The sequence below is a fragment of the Trachypithecus francoisi genome, unplaced genomic scaffold, assembly GCF_009764315.1.
Source record: "Trachypithecus francoisi isolate TF-2019V2 unplaced genomic scaffold, Tfra_2.0 Contig01461, whole genome shotgun sequence".
Classification (NCBI taxonomy): domain Eukaryota; kingdom Metazoa; phylum Chordata; class Mammalia; order Primates; family Cercopithecidae; genus Trachypithecus; species Trachypithecus francoisi.
In genome coordinates this window covers 17,802,715-17,818,958 of record NW_022681433.1, presented here as the reverse complement: position 1 = coordinate 17,818,958, position 16,244 = coordinate 17,802,715, and the positions used below count along the sequence as shown (strand labels likewise).

Here is a 16,244-nt window from a genome sequence, read left to right as displayed (position 1 = left end):
AGGGGAGGCTCGGAAATAAAAGTCCAAGTAATTAACAGAGAATTTCAAAGCACGGACAAAAAGCATCAACATTTCATTATAGTACAGGGCTTTCCTTGAAGATCTCTGACTCAAATAGTGTTTACAAACTGAGTTGAGAATTCCTAGTACCCAAACTATCCAGTCAACTGGAAAGAAAATGGGTTCTCGAAGCCAGAACTGATGAAACCTACCAGCTATAAACCTGAGACGAGCTCTCATTATGCTTTAGGTATGTTTTCACTCTAAAATGTATTCCTGTGATCTCTCGTTCTGCAGAACTGGAAAAAAACATTGTGAACACACAGGCAGCAGAGCGGCTGCAAAACTCCTTGCTGACAGGTGAAATCACACAGCCCTTACCATGCTCCAGAGCTTTCATGGGAAACCAGAAGAGGATGAGGGAGTGGACCAAGGCGTTGATGCAGTGACCCCAGAAAACCTAAGGAAAAACAAACCAAGGGAGTCAGGAGCTGCCCCAAAATGCTTGACCTCTGTGAAACTCGTAACAAACGCCACATTGTGAAGGATCCTGACCGAGCGCTGCACGGTTCCAGCAGTAGCACATTATTCTTGACTTTGAAAAACAAAACAAAACAAAACCCTCACCCAAATCAACTATTACATTTTTACATAAAATGACTGGATTATCTCCAGATCATATTACTTTAGTTACAAAGACCTAAATATCTACTCACATGTATGCAGACCAACACAATCTATCCACATGTGAAAAATTCATTCTGATCAGTTTTCTTTAGCATTGTAAGAGAGACAACAACACTTTACAAACATCCAAAGAAAGGATAGTAGCTCAAAACTGTTAAGAAGAGACTAAAACTGTGTCTCTTCTTAACAAACTGTATCGGGGCGGATGGGATGTCTTAAAAGCACTGAAAACATTGCACTCGTAAATTTTTGCACGGCATTCTCACTGTTTTGTTTTACTACTTCAAATCCCTCTCATTCAACTTTTTCTATTACTTTTGGGATTTTAGATAATATGCATATTTGAAAGTTCCCTTTATTTTAATATTTAAAGGTCAGAAAAAAGGACGCAAGGTTTAGTTTATTCTAAACTTTAGTTTCACTAATATATCACAATCATTGTTTTAACCACTGTGATGACAGAATTATTAACTATTAAAGCCAGATTAAATTTACTTAAACATCTACCAGTTGTCCCTGGGAATTATCATATAGTTTGAGCCTAAGTAGTGGTGAGACGACAGAAAATAGTGAAAAATTTTATTATAAGACAATGGAATTTCCCCCTGCTTTAAATGTTCATTTTGCACCATCTCTGACCTATCCAAAAAAAAAAAAAAATTCTTCAAAGTGCCTGCAGATGTTTCCGTGCATCCTCAGCTCCTACTTACTTCCCACCTCAAATGGCCTTTGCATTCAAATTCTGTAGAAAATGGATTTATGTAAATAATGCAGTGAAAATGGGTCATATTTTCCCATTAATGGAATCACAGTCAACAAGGATTGGTAAAAGGAGTCCCTCAGGTCTCTTTGGATATGGGAGACGGCAGAACCAATAAGGAGCCCTTCTGTTTCCTCCCTGCCTCGGAGGAAACTAGTGAGCCTCCCCAGAAGGCGGCGGCTGCAGGGACGTCAGGAACATCTGGCTCAGAAGAGAGGCCCTGGGAGACTGTTCGCTCCTTGAGGCCTGGAGAGGTGACTCCCTACGTCCTTCTCACTGACCGCCCAGGAAGCACGCACGCAAATCGTGACCGCCACCAGCACACAGTACTGGAGGTCAACTGTGCAACGGACCTCTGTCTAAACTTCTGAATCCCCCCTGAACGAAGACCTGAGGCAGAAACAAGGCCATGCAGACATGCTCACATCTCGCCCCTCCGCGCCCAGGCACACATCTCTCTTTTCTTTGGATGGGGTCACCCGAGCACTCTGCCACTTTCAGCTGCAAATGGCATCTGTGTGGCAGACCCCTCTGCTGTCTGAGACTGCCGACCCCTTTAACACCCCACCCAGCTTTGGGCTGGGTTTGTCAGGATCATCTATACCTTTTTTTGGGCTCCTTTCTGATTCTCTGGTCCAGAAAAACAAAACCAAACAAAACCCTTGCAACTTATGGGATCCCCGAGTTCATATCTAGACAATTTCATACACCAGCTAAAGACACATTTTATTTCAAATGACAAACCCAGCAATAGTTAGGTAAGCTGCCATCGGGCCTCCACATAGGGCTGCAGGACCGCACAAGGGGGGTCTCTGACAGCGGATCCTGAACCTGGGCTGTGGGAACTGCTGCCCACACTGATGTCAGGGGCTGACGGGGAGAAGCGGGAAGCAGTCAACATGCTGGGACCGGAGGTTGCAGCCCACACGGCACGGACCCGTCGCCTGAGAAGGCGTCTTGAATTCACTGGGCTTGTGGGGGTGTGTGTGTGTGTGTGTGTGGTGGTGGTGGGGCGAGCGGATCATGTTCTTAGCACTTCTCAAATGTTCTTTCTCAAGCTTCAAATATCTCATAGGCAGATGACTAGAATCAAACAGCCATGCCTTTCTGAGGTGACAATTCTGAGATCACACCCTGTTTACCTTTGTGTTGAAGCCTTCGCCGTTCTGGGTGATTTTGTAGAGCTGGGGAAACCTGAGCATGCTCTCCTGAGTGCAAGACCTCTCAAAGATTCCCAGAGTGAAGGGCGGCAAGGCGGTGAAAATCTGCAGGGAGAACAATGAGCCATTAAGAGCAGTCCTTCCGACCCACACGGCTTCAGTGTTCCCTTCTACCAAATGATGACTTCATTTCCAGTCAAGTCCAAACCTGAGACTTCATGATTCACAGATCCCCAGACACCCTCCAAACAAAGGAAATAAATGAAAGACCATTTTACATTAATCACTATCAAATGAATACACTGAACACTAAAAACATCATACATTATCCGATTAGCCAAGACTTCTTGTTAAATTAGCAACTACCTTCCTTTGTCAAATGAGGGCTGACGTGGAATCATGCCACAGTTAGCTCTGTGAAGTGCTGCTTTGTTTTCTGTTCACGATAGCAGAGGTAAAATTTACAACTTTCCATCTTGACGTTATACTAAAAGTTCAGGAAGCATAATGTACTTCATCCATTTATTCATTTAGCAGACGTTTACTATAAATGAATTATGGGCTAGATACTGTGATAAGCACCAGGCATGGAGAGATTTACAAACAGAAGAAAGAAGGAAAGGAATCAGGTCCCTGACCTCCAGGAACGCCATCTACTGCAAAGGTCGGGGAGGGGAGTGGGGCAACAGGCATAGAGATAAATACACAAAACGGAGGGCTCTGCAAAACTATTTATACCTGTTGAGGGAGGACACAGAAGGAGAAGGGAGAGTCACCAAAGGATTCTTGCACCAAAGAGTATCTGACCTGCAAGGTATTGGACCAACAGGATTTGGCAAGATGATAGGGATGTGGGTGAGGAAGCAGTCCCACGAGAGACGCACCCCTTACAAAGCTGAGACATCAGCATGCCTGTTTGGAGGTGTTGAACAAAGTTTATAGAAGGCCACTGTTTGGACTGAGCTCCTGCACTCAGCCCCAGCAGACCTGACCAAACCAGAATGGAGTTACTTGTGCTAAGAGCTGTGCCATCAAACTAAACTTTAAAACAGGCCAGTTTTCCAAAACCAAACAAACCAACAAACAAAAAACACAGGCGATTCACAGCAACCAGTTTACCTGGGCACCAGGAAGGACCCAGTTTGCCTGAGGCAGCATGATGCGGAAGTCCTCTCTGTTTCAACTCTGTAAAGAAAGTCACTTTGGAACAACCCATCACTCTTTGCTCTGCTTCTGCTTCCTGAGCCGCTTCCTGCCTGTAAAGCTGGCCTCCTCTGCTCAGCTCATCAGAGCACTCATTCTGTTTCATGGAATGAGATGCTACCCAATTCCAGAATGGCTAATAAAAGCCAATTCAATCTTTACATTGTTGTCATTTTGTCTTTGGACGAGGAACCTTCTAAGATACACAGGATGGTGGCTGGCTGAGGGGTGCGGTGTAAGGCAAGGACAGGAAGGAGACCAGACCAAACAGTCTCCAGTGACAATGAGTTCTTGGGCAGACGGTGTCTTGCAAGACCTTTGACTTTCACCTGTACTCACATTTGTGTATTAGAAAGATAAAGCAGGCGCTGAAGAAGGTGCTTGGAAGAAACATGTCATTTTAACTCAGGACATGTTGGCCCTGAGGGTCCTTCTGCTTGGTTCTGGGAATGGTTCACAGAGACTGGGTCACTTGCTGCTGAGCATCCCTCAAATCCCCACCCACAAGCCCAGCAAGCTCTCAGGCCTGTGGGAATTGGACGTGCATCTGCAAGAGAATTCTGAACTCGCACTAGCTATTTGGAGATGGAGTGTGTGGCCAGAGGAAGCTGTTCCCAAGTCTACTGGGAGCAGCCAATTGGATGTGTGGTGAGTAGAGCCAGTAAAACTCTCAGGCTCTTCCTTCAGCCCACAGCAGAATGGAAAGCAGCCCTGGGATTTCAATGTGCTACAAAGACTTCAAGGAGAAATCCACAGGAGACTTGTTGCACTCACTTCCCTCACAACAACAAAAGTTGTCTGTTTTATAGCTGGACAGAGCTTCTACCAGAAGCCAGGAGCCATGCACACTTTCTTAGTACATACCCTCACCTCCACTGCTCTGCCTCCGTGTGTACGTGTGATGTCGTGCCTACTGTTTACGTGGCAGTCTTTTTCTTTTTTTTAAACTTGAGCTCTCCTTCTACCCATCTTCAAATTCTCCCCTGCCCTTCATCACCATGCTATAATGAAGCCCAGCATGCCTACACATTTTCCACTCTGCCTACAGCATACTGCATACTACACACACACACACACACACACACACACACACACAAATTAGGGATCATAATTTGTTTCATCAAACGTTGACACTGGCCAGTCGTGGTAGCTCCTGCCTGCAATCCTAGCACTTTGGGAGGGCAAGACAGGAGTTCGAGACCAGCTTGTGCAACACACCAAGACCCTGTCACAATTTCACAGAACACACCGAGGTAGTGTGTGCCTGTAGTCCCAGCTACTTGGGAAGTGGCAGCAAGAGGACTGCTCCAGCCCAGGAGGTTAAGGCTGCATGAGCTATGATTGCACCATTGCATTCCGGCCTGGGCAACAGAGTGAGACCCTGTCCCCTGCCAACCAAAAAAGTATACATTATACACATTTTTCTTCATCATGTTCTTCTCGATAAACAATGCATTACAGAAAGACCCCCAAGTCCCTTGGGTTTGATGCTAATGCAGTCTTTTAATGCTCTCATAATAATTCATAGTACGGATGTACCATTTTTTTTAACCATTCACCCACTGACAGGCATTCATTTTCTTTCCAGTTCTTTGTTACCACAAACATGTACTACATATCTATACTATATTATAACATACATGCTTTTTCTTTTATCTCTATGGGAAGAAGGCCCAGCAGCAGAGTTAAAAGGATACCTGCATTTTTAATTTTACTAGAATCTGCCTTTCAAAGGATTTTGAAAGCATTTTCCTCTCCCATTGCAAAAGACAATCACAGATTTTTCCCTATTTCCCTATCAGCAAAGGTTGTTACATTGGTCTTTTAATGTTCTCCAGTCTTAAAAATTGAAGATGTTACTTCTAACTTTAAAAAGCTGCATTTCCCCAACTACCAGTGAGTTTCAGCATGTTTTCATACATTTGTTGGCTATCTGCATTTGCAGTTCTGTGGAATGTCTACTCATGTCTTTTGTCTACTTTGTATCCATGGCTTATCCTCTTTTTAAAGAGCTCTTTGAGTAGAATAGATAACAACTCTGTCTTTATGTTATGAAATTTCATGCAAATGTACTCTTTGTCTATTGGTTTTTAAAGTGGGTTCTTTTGCCATATAAAAGCTTTTAATATTTAAATGGCCAAGAAATGCTTCTGCGTGTCCAATTGTGGCTACAGAAGTTTCTCCTCCATGAAAATTACATGTTTTCAGGAGTGTCTTGTAGAATTTTACTATTTTATTTTCCACATTTAAGTCTTTAATATATCTGGAATTAATTTTTCTATATAGGAGTCCATTTTTTTTTCCAAATAAAGAGTCAGTTGTGACAACATAATTAATGAGGCCAAACTTTCCTCAATACATTGAAAGATCATCTTTAAGGCTAATCAAATTCTCATGTATTACACATGTAGACCCTAGAATGGGAATGTAGTTCTAGAATCTCCAACTTATTTGTCAATAACAGTGATTTGGTTATGGTGGCTTCATAGTATAGTCTGATATTTAGTAAAAATAAGTCTACTTTTATGGTCTTTTTTGGGGTGTGCTTTACATATTTATTCTCAGATATGTGTAAATTCCATTAATACTTTAATATAACTATATGCAACTTCCCCCTTTCCTCCCAAAACATTCACCTGTTGGGATTGAGTCTATGTGGAATCACATATATCTACATTAATTTTAGAAGAGTTGAATCTTTTATGATAGTAAGTCTTCCCGTACAAGAAAAGAGTATGCTTTTCCATTTGTTCAATAAGACTTTTAAAATGTAGGTACTGTAAACATTTTTCCTATGCAATATACAATTGCAATTGCTTTATTGAAAGAATTCTTACTTCCTTTGCATGTTTAGGTGTCCATTACTAGAGCAAAAAAAAAAAAAAAGCTATTTATTGCTAGGCTAGAAAACGGCTATTGATTTTTAAAATATATTTATCATGTATCTGGTCACTTTATCAAATTCTCTTATAATTCTAGTATTTCTCTACTGGTTTTGTTTTCTAGATAAACAATCATATATGAACATATTTACATTACTATATTTCTGTGAGCATATTTGTATAAGTACAGAGATTGTTCACTGTTTTCCCAATATTTGCAATCTTCTTTGCAGTTGCCAAAAATACGAAAACAACGAATTATATAGTGATGGCAGGCATCTTGATTAACTTCTTATTTTAAATGAAATCATTTCAGAATTTTACCATTTTGGGCAGCATGCTACTGGTTTTTGTAAATGGTATGAATTCTGGTTAAGTGGCTTTTTTCTATTCCTATTTTATGTAGAGTTCTTATTTTGGGAATGGCACCTGAATTGCTTCAAACATTTTTGTAGCATCTGCTGATGGGATCATGTTTTTCTTATTTTATTGATATAGTGATATTTACAAAGATGTTTAATTTCAAGCCTCCTGTATTCCTAAAATAAATCTTACTTTGTCACATACTTTTTCTTGTAACATATCATTGAACTCCATTTGCCAATATTTTATTTAGCATTTTTGTATTTCTGTTTATAAGTGAGACTTCTTCCTCAAATGATGCTGGCTTGACAACAGGATTCATTTTCTGCAAGAGGTTAAATAATACTAGAGTGTTCTCTGCATTGTAACAGACATAAAATTTAGCTGAAATCCATTTGATCCTAGTGGCACTGGTTCCTGGTGACATTTTTAGTCTCATTCTACCCACAAAACAAAATGATATCGAAATTGGACTATAAGCCGGGCATGGTGCTCACATCTATAATCCCAGTACTCTGGGAGGCTGAGGTGGGCGGATCATCTGAGGTCAGGAGTTCAAGACCAGCCTGGCCATAGTGAAACCCTGTCTCTATTAAAAATACAAAAAAGTAGCTGGGTGTGGTGATGCACACCTGTAATCCTGGCTACTTGGGAGGCTGAGGCAGGAGAATCACTTAAACCCAGGAGGCGGAGGTTGCAGTGAGCCAAGATAGTACCACTGCACTTCAGCCTGGGCAACAAGAGCAAAACTCCATCTCAAATAAATAAATAAATAAATAATCAAGTTGACTATAGATACAGTGAAAATCTTCTGGGACAGCATTCATTCATTATTTAGGAAGAAGCCTGTTTCTTGTTGTTGTTGTTGTTTTTGAGACAGAGTCTTGCTCTGTTGCCCAGCCTAGAGTAGAGTGCAGTAGTGTGATCTCAGTTCACTGCAACCTCTGCCTCCCAGGTTCAAGCAATTCTCCTGTCCCAGCCTCCCAAGTAGCTGGGATCACAGGCTCACATCACCACGCTCAGTCAATGTTTGTACTTTTAGTAGGGATGAGGTTTCACCATGTTGGCCAGGCTGGTCTCAAACTCCTGACCTCTGGTGATCCACCTGCTTTGGACTCCCAAAGTGCTGGGATTACAGGTTGTGAGCCAACGCGCCCGGCCTCAAGCCTGTTTTAATGCTATTAACTTGTTATGAAAATTAGTTTGAGAGGCCAAGTGTGGTGGCTCACACCTGTAATCCCAGCACTTTGGGAGGCCAAAGTGGGTGGAACACGAGGTTAGAGATCAAGACCATCCTGGCTAACACAGTGAAACTCCATCTGTACTAAAAATACAAAAAATTAGCCAGGCGTGGTGGCGGGTGCCTGTAGTCCCAGCTACTTGGGAGACTGAGGCAGGAGAATGGCGTGGACCCCAGGAGGTGGAGCTTGCAGTGAGCCGAGATCGCGCCACTGTACTCCAGCCTGCGTGACAGAGCGAGACTCCATCTCAAAAAAAAAAAAAAAAGAAAGAAAATTAGCTTGAGAAACAATGACTTGCTACTTCAGCTGACTTGTGGAATCAAAGAAAGAGTACATTTAGAGGAAAAAGCAGGAGAGAAATACTGCTTGAAGAATACGACAGGGGAGAACCCAGCCCAGAGGAAGAGGATCACTAGCAAATGCCTTCCACATCACAAATGTTCTCTTGCAGGTGGTCTCTAGAATGATCCTGGGCTGGAAAAATTGCTAAATAGGGCATTATTGGAGCAAGAATGGCAAATTGGAATATGGATTAAGATGAATTAGATAATAGTATTAAATCCATGTTAAATGTTTCAGATTTCATCATTATAGTTTGGTTGTATAGGAGGAAGATCTTGCTACTATTGACTAAAGTATTAAGCAGGAAAGGGACATGATGCTTGTAATACGCCGCTGGGTCAGAAATCAATGCATTCACAAGTGTGTGCATGAGTGTAGGCACGTGTGCATGCAGACAAGTATGGAGAAAGAGAATGCAGTAGGGGGAAATGCTAATTACTGTTCAATCTGGTTGAAGGGTAAATAGTAGTTCTTTGTACCTTTTTTGTAACTTTTCTCTAAATTTCCTTTTATACAAATGTCACAATTATCATGGGGGCAAATTTTCATGTTCCCAAAAGGTTTGGCCCCTCCAGTATGAGGAAGTCCAGAGCCCAGTGGTGCATTTGAGTTCACTTGGCAGATCCTTGACCATTCCATCCCAACTGCCAGCACTCACCAGCAGCCCACTTCAATGCCTGCACTGTGGAATCTGTGGTAATCTAGGACCTTTCACCTTGAAATATTTTTTTCTATCATAGTGTACTCTCTCTATAGTTTCGGGGACAGAAAAACTGCATAAAATATAAACCCAACTCTAACGTCATGCATAACAATAACTAGAAAATTTGTGGCTCATGACCGTAATTCTACCACTTTGGGAGGCCGAGGTGGGAGGATTGCTTGAGCCCTGGAATTTGAGATCAATCTGGGCAACACAGTGAGACCCCGTTTCCACACTTTTTTTTTTTTTAATTAGCTGGCTATGGTGGCACTTGCCTGTGGTCCCAGCTATTAAGGAAGCTGAGGTGGGAGGATTGCTTGAGCCAGAGAGGTCAAGGATCCAGTGAGTAGTGATGGCACCACTGCACTCCAGCCTGGGTGACAGACCAAGACCCAGTCTCCAAAAAAAAAAAAAAAAAAAAAAAAAAGGCAAAAACTGCAATATCTCTGAGATATTCTTTGTTAATCTGAGGCGGGGCTCAGGAATCTGCGTTTTTCAAATAAACCCTAGTTATTCTCCTGCAAATGGTCTGTGGGCCTTATTTTGACCAACACTGCCTCTAGCCTGTCAGCATCTTGCGTGTAGTAGGCACTCAATAAAATCTGCTGGATTAATTTGAATTGGGCAAGACTGCATGCAGCTAAGAAAAGAATCCAGCCCTCATGCCCTGAGCATGGAAATTGGGCTAAAATCCACTCATGCTAGAAGCAGGTGATTGTTTTTCACACTACAACAGAATCTCTCCTAGGTCTCAGCATTTTGTTTCTAAAATAGGGATGTGGCATGTGTTTGTGTGAAGTGTCAACTCCAGGGACACCTGACCCTTTCAAGTCCTGAATAATCGTGGAGCATTCTGCGTATTTCCCCCAAATGGTAGGACAGCTTTAACCTACTCAAAATAGTTCCAGGAGGTGCAGAGTCAGCAACCTGTGGTCTACCCTTAGTACACAAAGGGGAGGCCCTGCAGCCCCTATCCATGGGTAGGTGGTCAGAGTAGCTTTTCTAGCACAGGAGATGAATGGACATCAATTCTGTCCTGTTCTTACCCCTCCTAATCTTGGTCTTTTAGAGCAGCAGTATCAGCAAGAAATACACGAGTGCACTTTGCAGCAAGTTAACACAGTTACTCACTCACCAACACAATATTTAACTCAAGATCTGGACCCAGTCCTCCTTGGAGGTGTCTGAATCCACGTATGTGACCCTCTTAACCTGCAAGCTACACAGGGCCAGGGCAAACTACTGCATTCAGCATTTTACACCAGCACCCAGCACTGAGGTTGTTCAATAAAGGCAGTTTCGTGAAAGCATGGAAGACTTAAACATCTAGCCACCAATGGATATGCACACTAAATATTTATAGTACCATAGGTTTTATTATTGTATGCCTGGCAACTTCCATCTACATCTATCTATGATGGCTGCTTCGGAATGTAAATTCCCAAGTGAGAGAACAATTCAAAAAATGGGCCGTTCCAGGGTCCCTAGAGGGCTCAGCTACAAGCCCCTTAGTTCTTCCTGCCAGTGAAACAAAAAGCAAGAAAGCTAAGCAGCTACTGAGCCATTTTAGCTACAGTTTGTATTTATTTATAGCTTCTGAATTCATCACAGTTATAAAAAGTAATAAAAAAGGAACTTGAATATCATAAAAAATACCAGATGAGCTGATTACCATCCTCCACGGTAGCTGGAAGTCAGAATTCATTATTTTAGCTCTAATTGCAGAAGGAAATGTTCTTCCACAAGGACAGATGCCCTTTCAGGAAGGCCAGAAGGGACACCAGATCACACACTGTATATTCGTATCTATGTTTAAGAATTCAAAACAAAAATAATGAAGTGGAATGAGTTTAGATGTAGTTCAGAAATTTGTACTTGAGCTAAAAACACGAAAGTGTTGCACAGGCATTTAGTGAGGGGGTAACAAGGGTCTATTATCAAGATATATGGGTTAATAATTTCATGGGGTTATTCAAGAATGATCTGCTATGATTGAAACCATGTGTGGAGAGTTTGGGCTTCTGCAGGATGTTTCACAGCAACAAAGGGCCTAAAGATGTATTTGTGCTGCCTGCTAAGTATACAGATGATTGACTTAGATACACTTCCCAGACATAAACAGTGAAGGAATGTCACTGAAGTTCTCAGTTCTGCATGCTATCAGATAGAGATAAAGAATGCTTACCACATTGTACAGGCCGATGCACCAACGTTCAAATAAAATCTGCCCAGAAAATCCATTAACAAAGGCGAACCAAAGCTGCAAGAGAAGAAAGTTCATGAAGTTTTATATCAATATTGACCTAAATGTTTCCATTCATCGAAGAAGTAGCGGGAATGTGGACCAGCAGCTGGACACAGCTGCTGAGGAATCACGAGCCACAGGACTGCAGCAGTTGTTCCTTTATAAAACATAGATTCCCGATATCACAGAAATCCGTATTGTAAGGAAAATTTACATTTAAGGCATACATCTATTTTAAGAGACAATATGCACACGTTCACAGAAAAATATATTTAATTTGTTTTTAATAGGTTTGGTATCAAAACTTTCTCATTGACTGGAGGAGTCTCAGCTTCACATTCTTGTTTTTCTCTAAAGTGGATTTGAGCAATACGACATGTCTTTGCAGGACTTTCAAATAAATATAAATCATAAATTAAAAACAACAACAAAAACTCCTCTGCTCTGTGTTCTGAGTTTATAAATTATTGACCCTCCTTAATCGGATGCCTACCACCTTGACCAAGGTCAAAACAGAATCATATAAAAGAAACATGCTCAAATTATTTTTTGAAGTAATGAGAGATGTATAAATAAATAAATAAAATGTGGACTGTTATTCATGCCTCCAAGTAGTCTATGATTCTAACTGATTAGGCAAGACTGATATGAAAACAAATATAGAGCCAAGTGCCAGGATATAATTAGTGTGCATGACAAAGGATAAAACACTGTCAGAGGCCAGGTGCGGTGGCTCACGCCTATAATCCTAGCACTCTGGGAAGTGAGGTGGGCGGATCACCTGAGGTCAGGAGTTCGAGACCAGCCTAGCCAATTATGGTGAAACCTCATCTCTACTGAAAATACAAAAATTAACGGGATGTGGTGGCAGGCACTTGTAATCCCAGCTACTCGGGGGTGCTGAGGCAGGAGAATCGCTTGAACCTGGGAGGTGAAGGTTGCAGTGAGCCAAGATGGTGCCACTGCACTCCAGCCTGGGCGACAAGAGCAAGATTTCATCTCAAAAACATAAAAACCAAAAAATCCAAAAAGCACTGTCAGAGATGGAAAGATCACCGAGATGTAGTCTGTGTACACGGAGGCAGCAGGACTGGGGTGGAAGAGGGCCGAGCCACTGGGAGGTTCTTCTAAGACAGAAACCTGAATTAGAAGGAAGCAAACGTGAAAACATGGAATTTTAAAAGTTGCTGTTGAATAATCAGCTACATTTATATGAGATGTGATTCCAATGATTGAGGGCAGACTTGAGAGTGTCCCACATAAATCACAGAGTCAGCATTAGCTGTGTTACATCATCACAGACGGAGACCGCTGTTGGGGTAGAACCTAACTGGCAACACAGAGCAGACACCACGGCAACCAGAGTCGAGGTCAGCTCTGGTACTGAAATTTTAGTGAGGCAGATTTTTCAAAGTCAGTTTCTTGTGTCCACCAGTTTAAGTTTCTTGAGGCAGGAAGTGTTCCCCATGCTGCTCTGTGCACTACTCTATCCAGCATGATACTCGGTACACACAGGGACTCACCAAGTCCCCGTGAGCTCAAATTAAATGCCAATTCAAGTGCTAGTTCAAGTTTTCCTTAAATACAGCTTTCACCTTGTCATTCCTCTGTTCAAAAAACTACTAGGGTCCCCTCTTCAATCCAAGATAAACTTGCTGACTTTCAAAAATCCTTCCACACTTCTATTCACTCTTCATTTCTTTCTCCTTTTAAACGTTTTATTTTATTGTAAATTGACCCTTTATAACTGCATGTATTTATGGGGTACAAAGTGATATGAAACTTTCCGAATACAGGGTAGAATAATTAAGTCAAGCTAACCAACGCATCTATCACCTCAAATACTTACTTTGAGGGGGTGAGAATATTTGAAATTTACTCTTAGCAACTTTGAAATGTACAATGCACTATTAATTATATTCACCACACTGCAAAATAGATCTCAAAAAACCCCATACAACTTATTCCTCTTGTCTGAGACTTTGTACACTTTGACCATCACCCCGATTCCCTCCATCCTCTGTCATCACCATTCTACGTAGGATTTGATGCTCTCTCTCCTAGTCACTCAATTTCAACTACCCTTCCAATAGGTCTGGCTATTCTCAGTGAGGAAATATTGGTGAAGAACTAAGAACCAGAGATTCATGCTGTGTTCTGTGCTTGGAAAATTCCTACAACATTTATTCAAATACTAGCCATCCCTAAAACCACAATTTCAACCCCACTCTCTCCCGACCACTGGAGGTCTTGGCAATCAATACTTCAACCACACTTTTAGTGCAATGAGAGCCTGGATCCATGTCAGATTCAAACACATTAGTAAACTGTTTCAAGGGTTTTAAGTTAATTTTCCCAAGACTGTGCTATAATTCTGAGTTCTCCTATTCAAACAATTGACCAAAAAGATACCTAGTGAGTATTTTATTGTATTGCAAAATCCAGTTAATATGTTGTCTTGTTGAAGGTAGTAGTGATATTTCTACTGCTCTGCCCTCCCTGTTATCAACTGAAAATAGCAAACACAAATAAAAACAGAAAAAAGCTGGGCATAGTGGCTTAAGCCTGTAATCCCAGCACTTTGAGAGGCCAAGGGGAGACAATTGCTTGAGCCTAGGAATTCATGACCCGCCTGTGCGACATAGTGAGACCCCCATCTCCACAAAAAATAAAGTTAGCTGGGTGTGGTGATGCATGCCTCTGTAGTCCCAGCTCCTCAAGAGGCTAAGGCAGGAGGATTCCTTGAGCCTAAAAGGTGGGCAGCTGCAGTGAGCTCTGATCGTGCCACTGCACTCCAGCCTGGGCTATGGAGTGAGACCATGTCTCAAAAAAAAAAAAAAAAGCAAACACACAACGAAACTATGAGTAGCTTTACTTAAAACTACAAATGATATACAATAGAGGCAACCAAATATGATCAGATTAGATCAAATCAAGGGAGAATGCCCACAGCAGACAGAACCTAATACATTTTATTAATTTCTTAGATTAAACCAATTAAAAAAGGTTTCAAAGAAATAGGTGAAACAACCCAAGAAGTAGCCAAACTAACTCTCATTTAGAGGATAAAATATAGAGGTCAGGGCAAGCAGTGGCAGAGGTTGAATCCTGGATGGATTCAACACAGCAGGCGAATTAAAGCTGAAGGGCAATATGCTCTTTCTCTCCTTTCTTTCAGGAATCAAGCAGGGAGGACCAAGGACAATCAACTTGGCAGACACTGATCAAGTTTCAAGGTGAACTGAAAAGAACAAAAAATGCAGAATCATCCAAGAGAAACTTATAACACACAGAAATTTCCTCTACGGAATGCAGGCCTCCTCTAAGGGAAAGAAACAACAGCAAGGGAGGTGCTCATGACTGCAGAGTGATAGGAGACCAGAGCAGGAAGTGCTCCAAGACAACGTGGAATCCCCTTGCCCCTAGACATCTTCCAAAAATAGTATAGAAAAAATAAGAGGACATGACAAATGCACATGAAATAATCTTTCCAGGGGAACAAGGCCACACTGCAGAAGAAAATCTCAAACATTCTTGGTGAGACTAAGAGAGCTAATAAAAACGTGAATTTTCTTAGAAATGAAAGTTACAATAAGATGTCTAATACAGAAAACAAAGACACAAATAGAAAGATGTCACAGACTGAACCCACCCTAAAGAGAAATGAAAGCCAGAATTGACACTGTTAGCAGGGCGCAGTGGTTCATGTCTGTAATCCCAGCACTTTGGGAGGCCAAGGAGGGTGGATCATCTAAGGTCAGGAGTTTGAGACCAACCTGGTCCAACACGGTGAAACCCCACCTCTACTAAAAATACAAACATTAGCCAGGCGTGGTGGTGCATGCCTGTAATCCCAGCTCCTCCAAAGGCTGAGGCAGGAGAATCACTTGAACGTGGGAGGTGGAGGTTGCAGTGAGCCGAGATTGTGCCACTGCACCCCAGTCTGGGTGACAAAGTGAGAGTGTCTCAAAAAAAAAAAAAAAGAACTGACACTGCTGAAACCACATGTAGAGATAGACAGTGAAGCTTGAGGAAACAATTCTCAGTAAACGTCAAAAGGTTAATAAAGATTTTTAAGAGAAATGGATAGAGTTAAAAGCCCTTAAAGATAAGCAAAAAAATTCCCAAAAAGATGTACTTTAAAAAAAGAGGAAAACAGATTTTTTTTTAAATGTTCAAAGATATAACAGAAGAAAATTCTCTGAAATACTCTAATCAGCCAGTAGAGAGGGGATCCTTCATCCAGGAAACAAAAGAAGCAACAGACACAGAAAGATCAATACCCACACATGTCCTGCTATAGGAATTAATGAGTTTTAAGATTTTATAGGATCAATTCTTCAGTATATTCACACAGAAAAAGTAACAAAGAGAAAAAAAATCAAGGAGGCTTGCTACTTCTCTCAAGAGGTACACAACACCAAAAGAGAGTAAAAGATGTTTACAAGTCCTTAGGGAAATAAAGGGTGATAGGAATTTTAGTAAAAGATAGAAACCAAGGAAACATCAAAAGCTGAAAACTAACATAGAATGTGATGACAGAAGTAATATTAAACATGTGTGTTATATTAATAATAAAAAATAAAAGCTCAGGTGGATAAAAAAATAGAATCCAAAATACATGCTACATACAAGAAACATGTCAAATGAACATGAAA

General features: G+C 41.4%; 1 protein-coding gene across 1 annotated transcript in view; it reads right to left on the bottom strand.

The window, feature by feature from the left end:
• ATP8A2 (ATPase phospholipid transporting 8A2) overlaps positions 1-16,244 on the bottom strand; it is a 649,053-nt gene that overhangs the window by 186,561 nt on the left and 446,248 nt on the right. The window contains exons 28-30 of the mRNA XM_033236971.1: positions 11,527-11,601; positions 2,590-2,712; positions 382-460 (exon numbers count right to left, since the gene is read on the bottom strand). Of these exons, the coding sequence (XP_033092862.1) occupies positions 382-460; positions 2,590-2,712; positions 11,527-11,601 (277 nt within the window). The remainder of the gene's footprint in view (positions 1-381; positions 461-2,589; positions 2,713-11,526; positions 11,602-16,244) is intronic.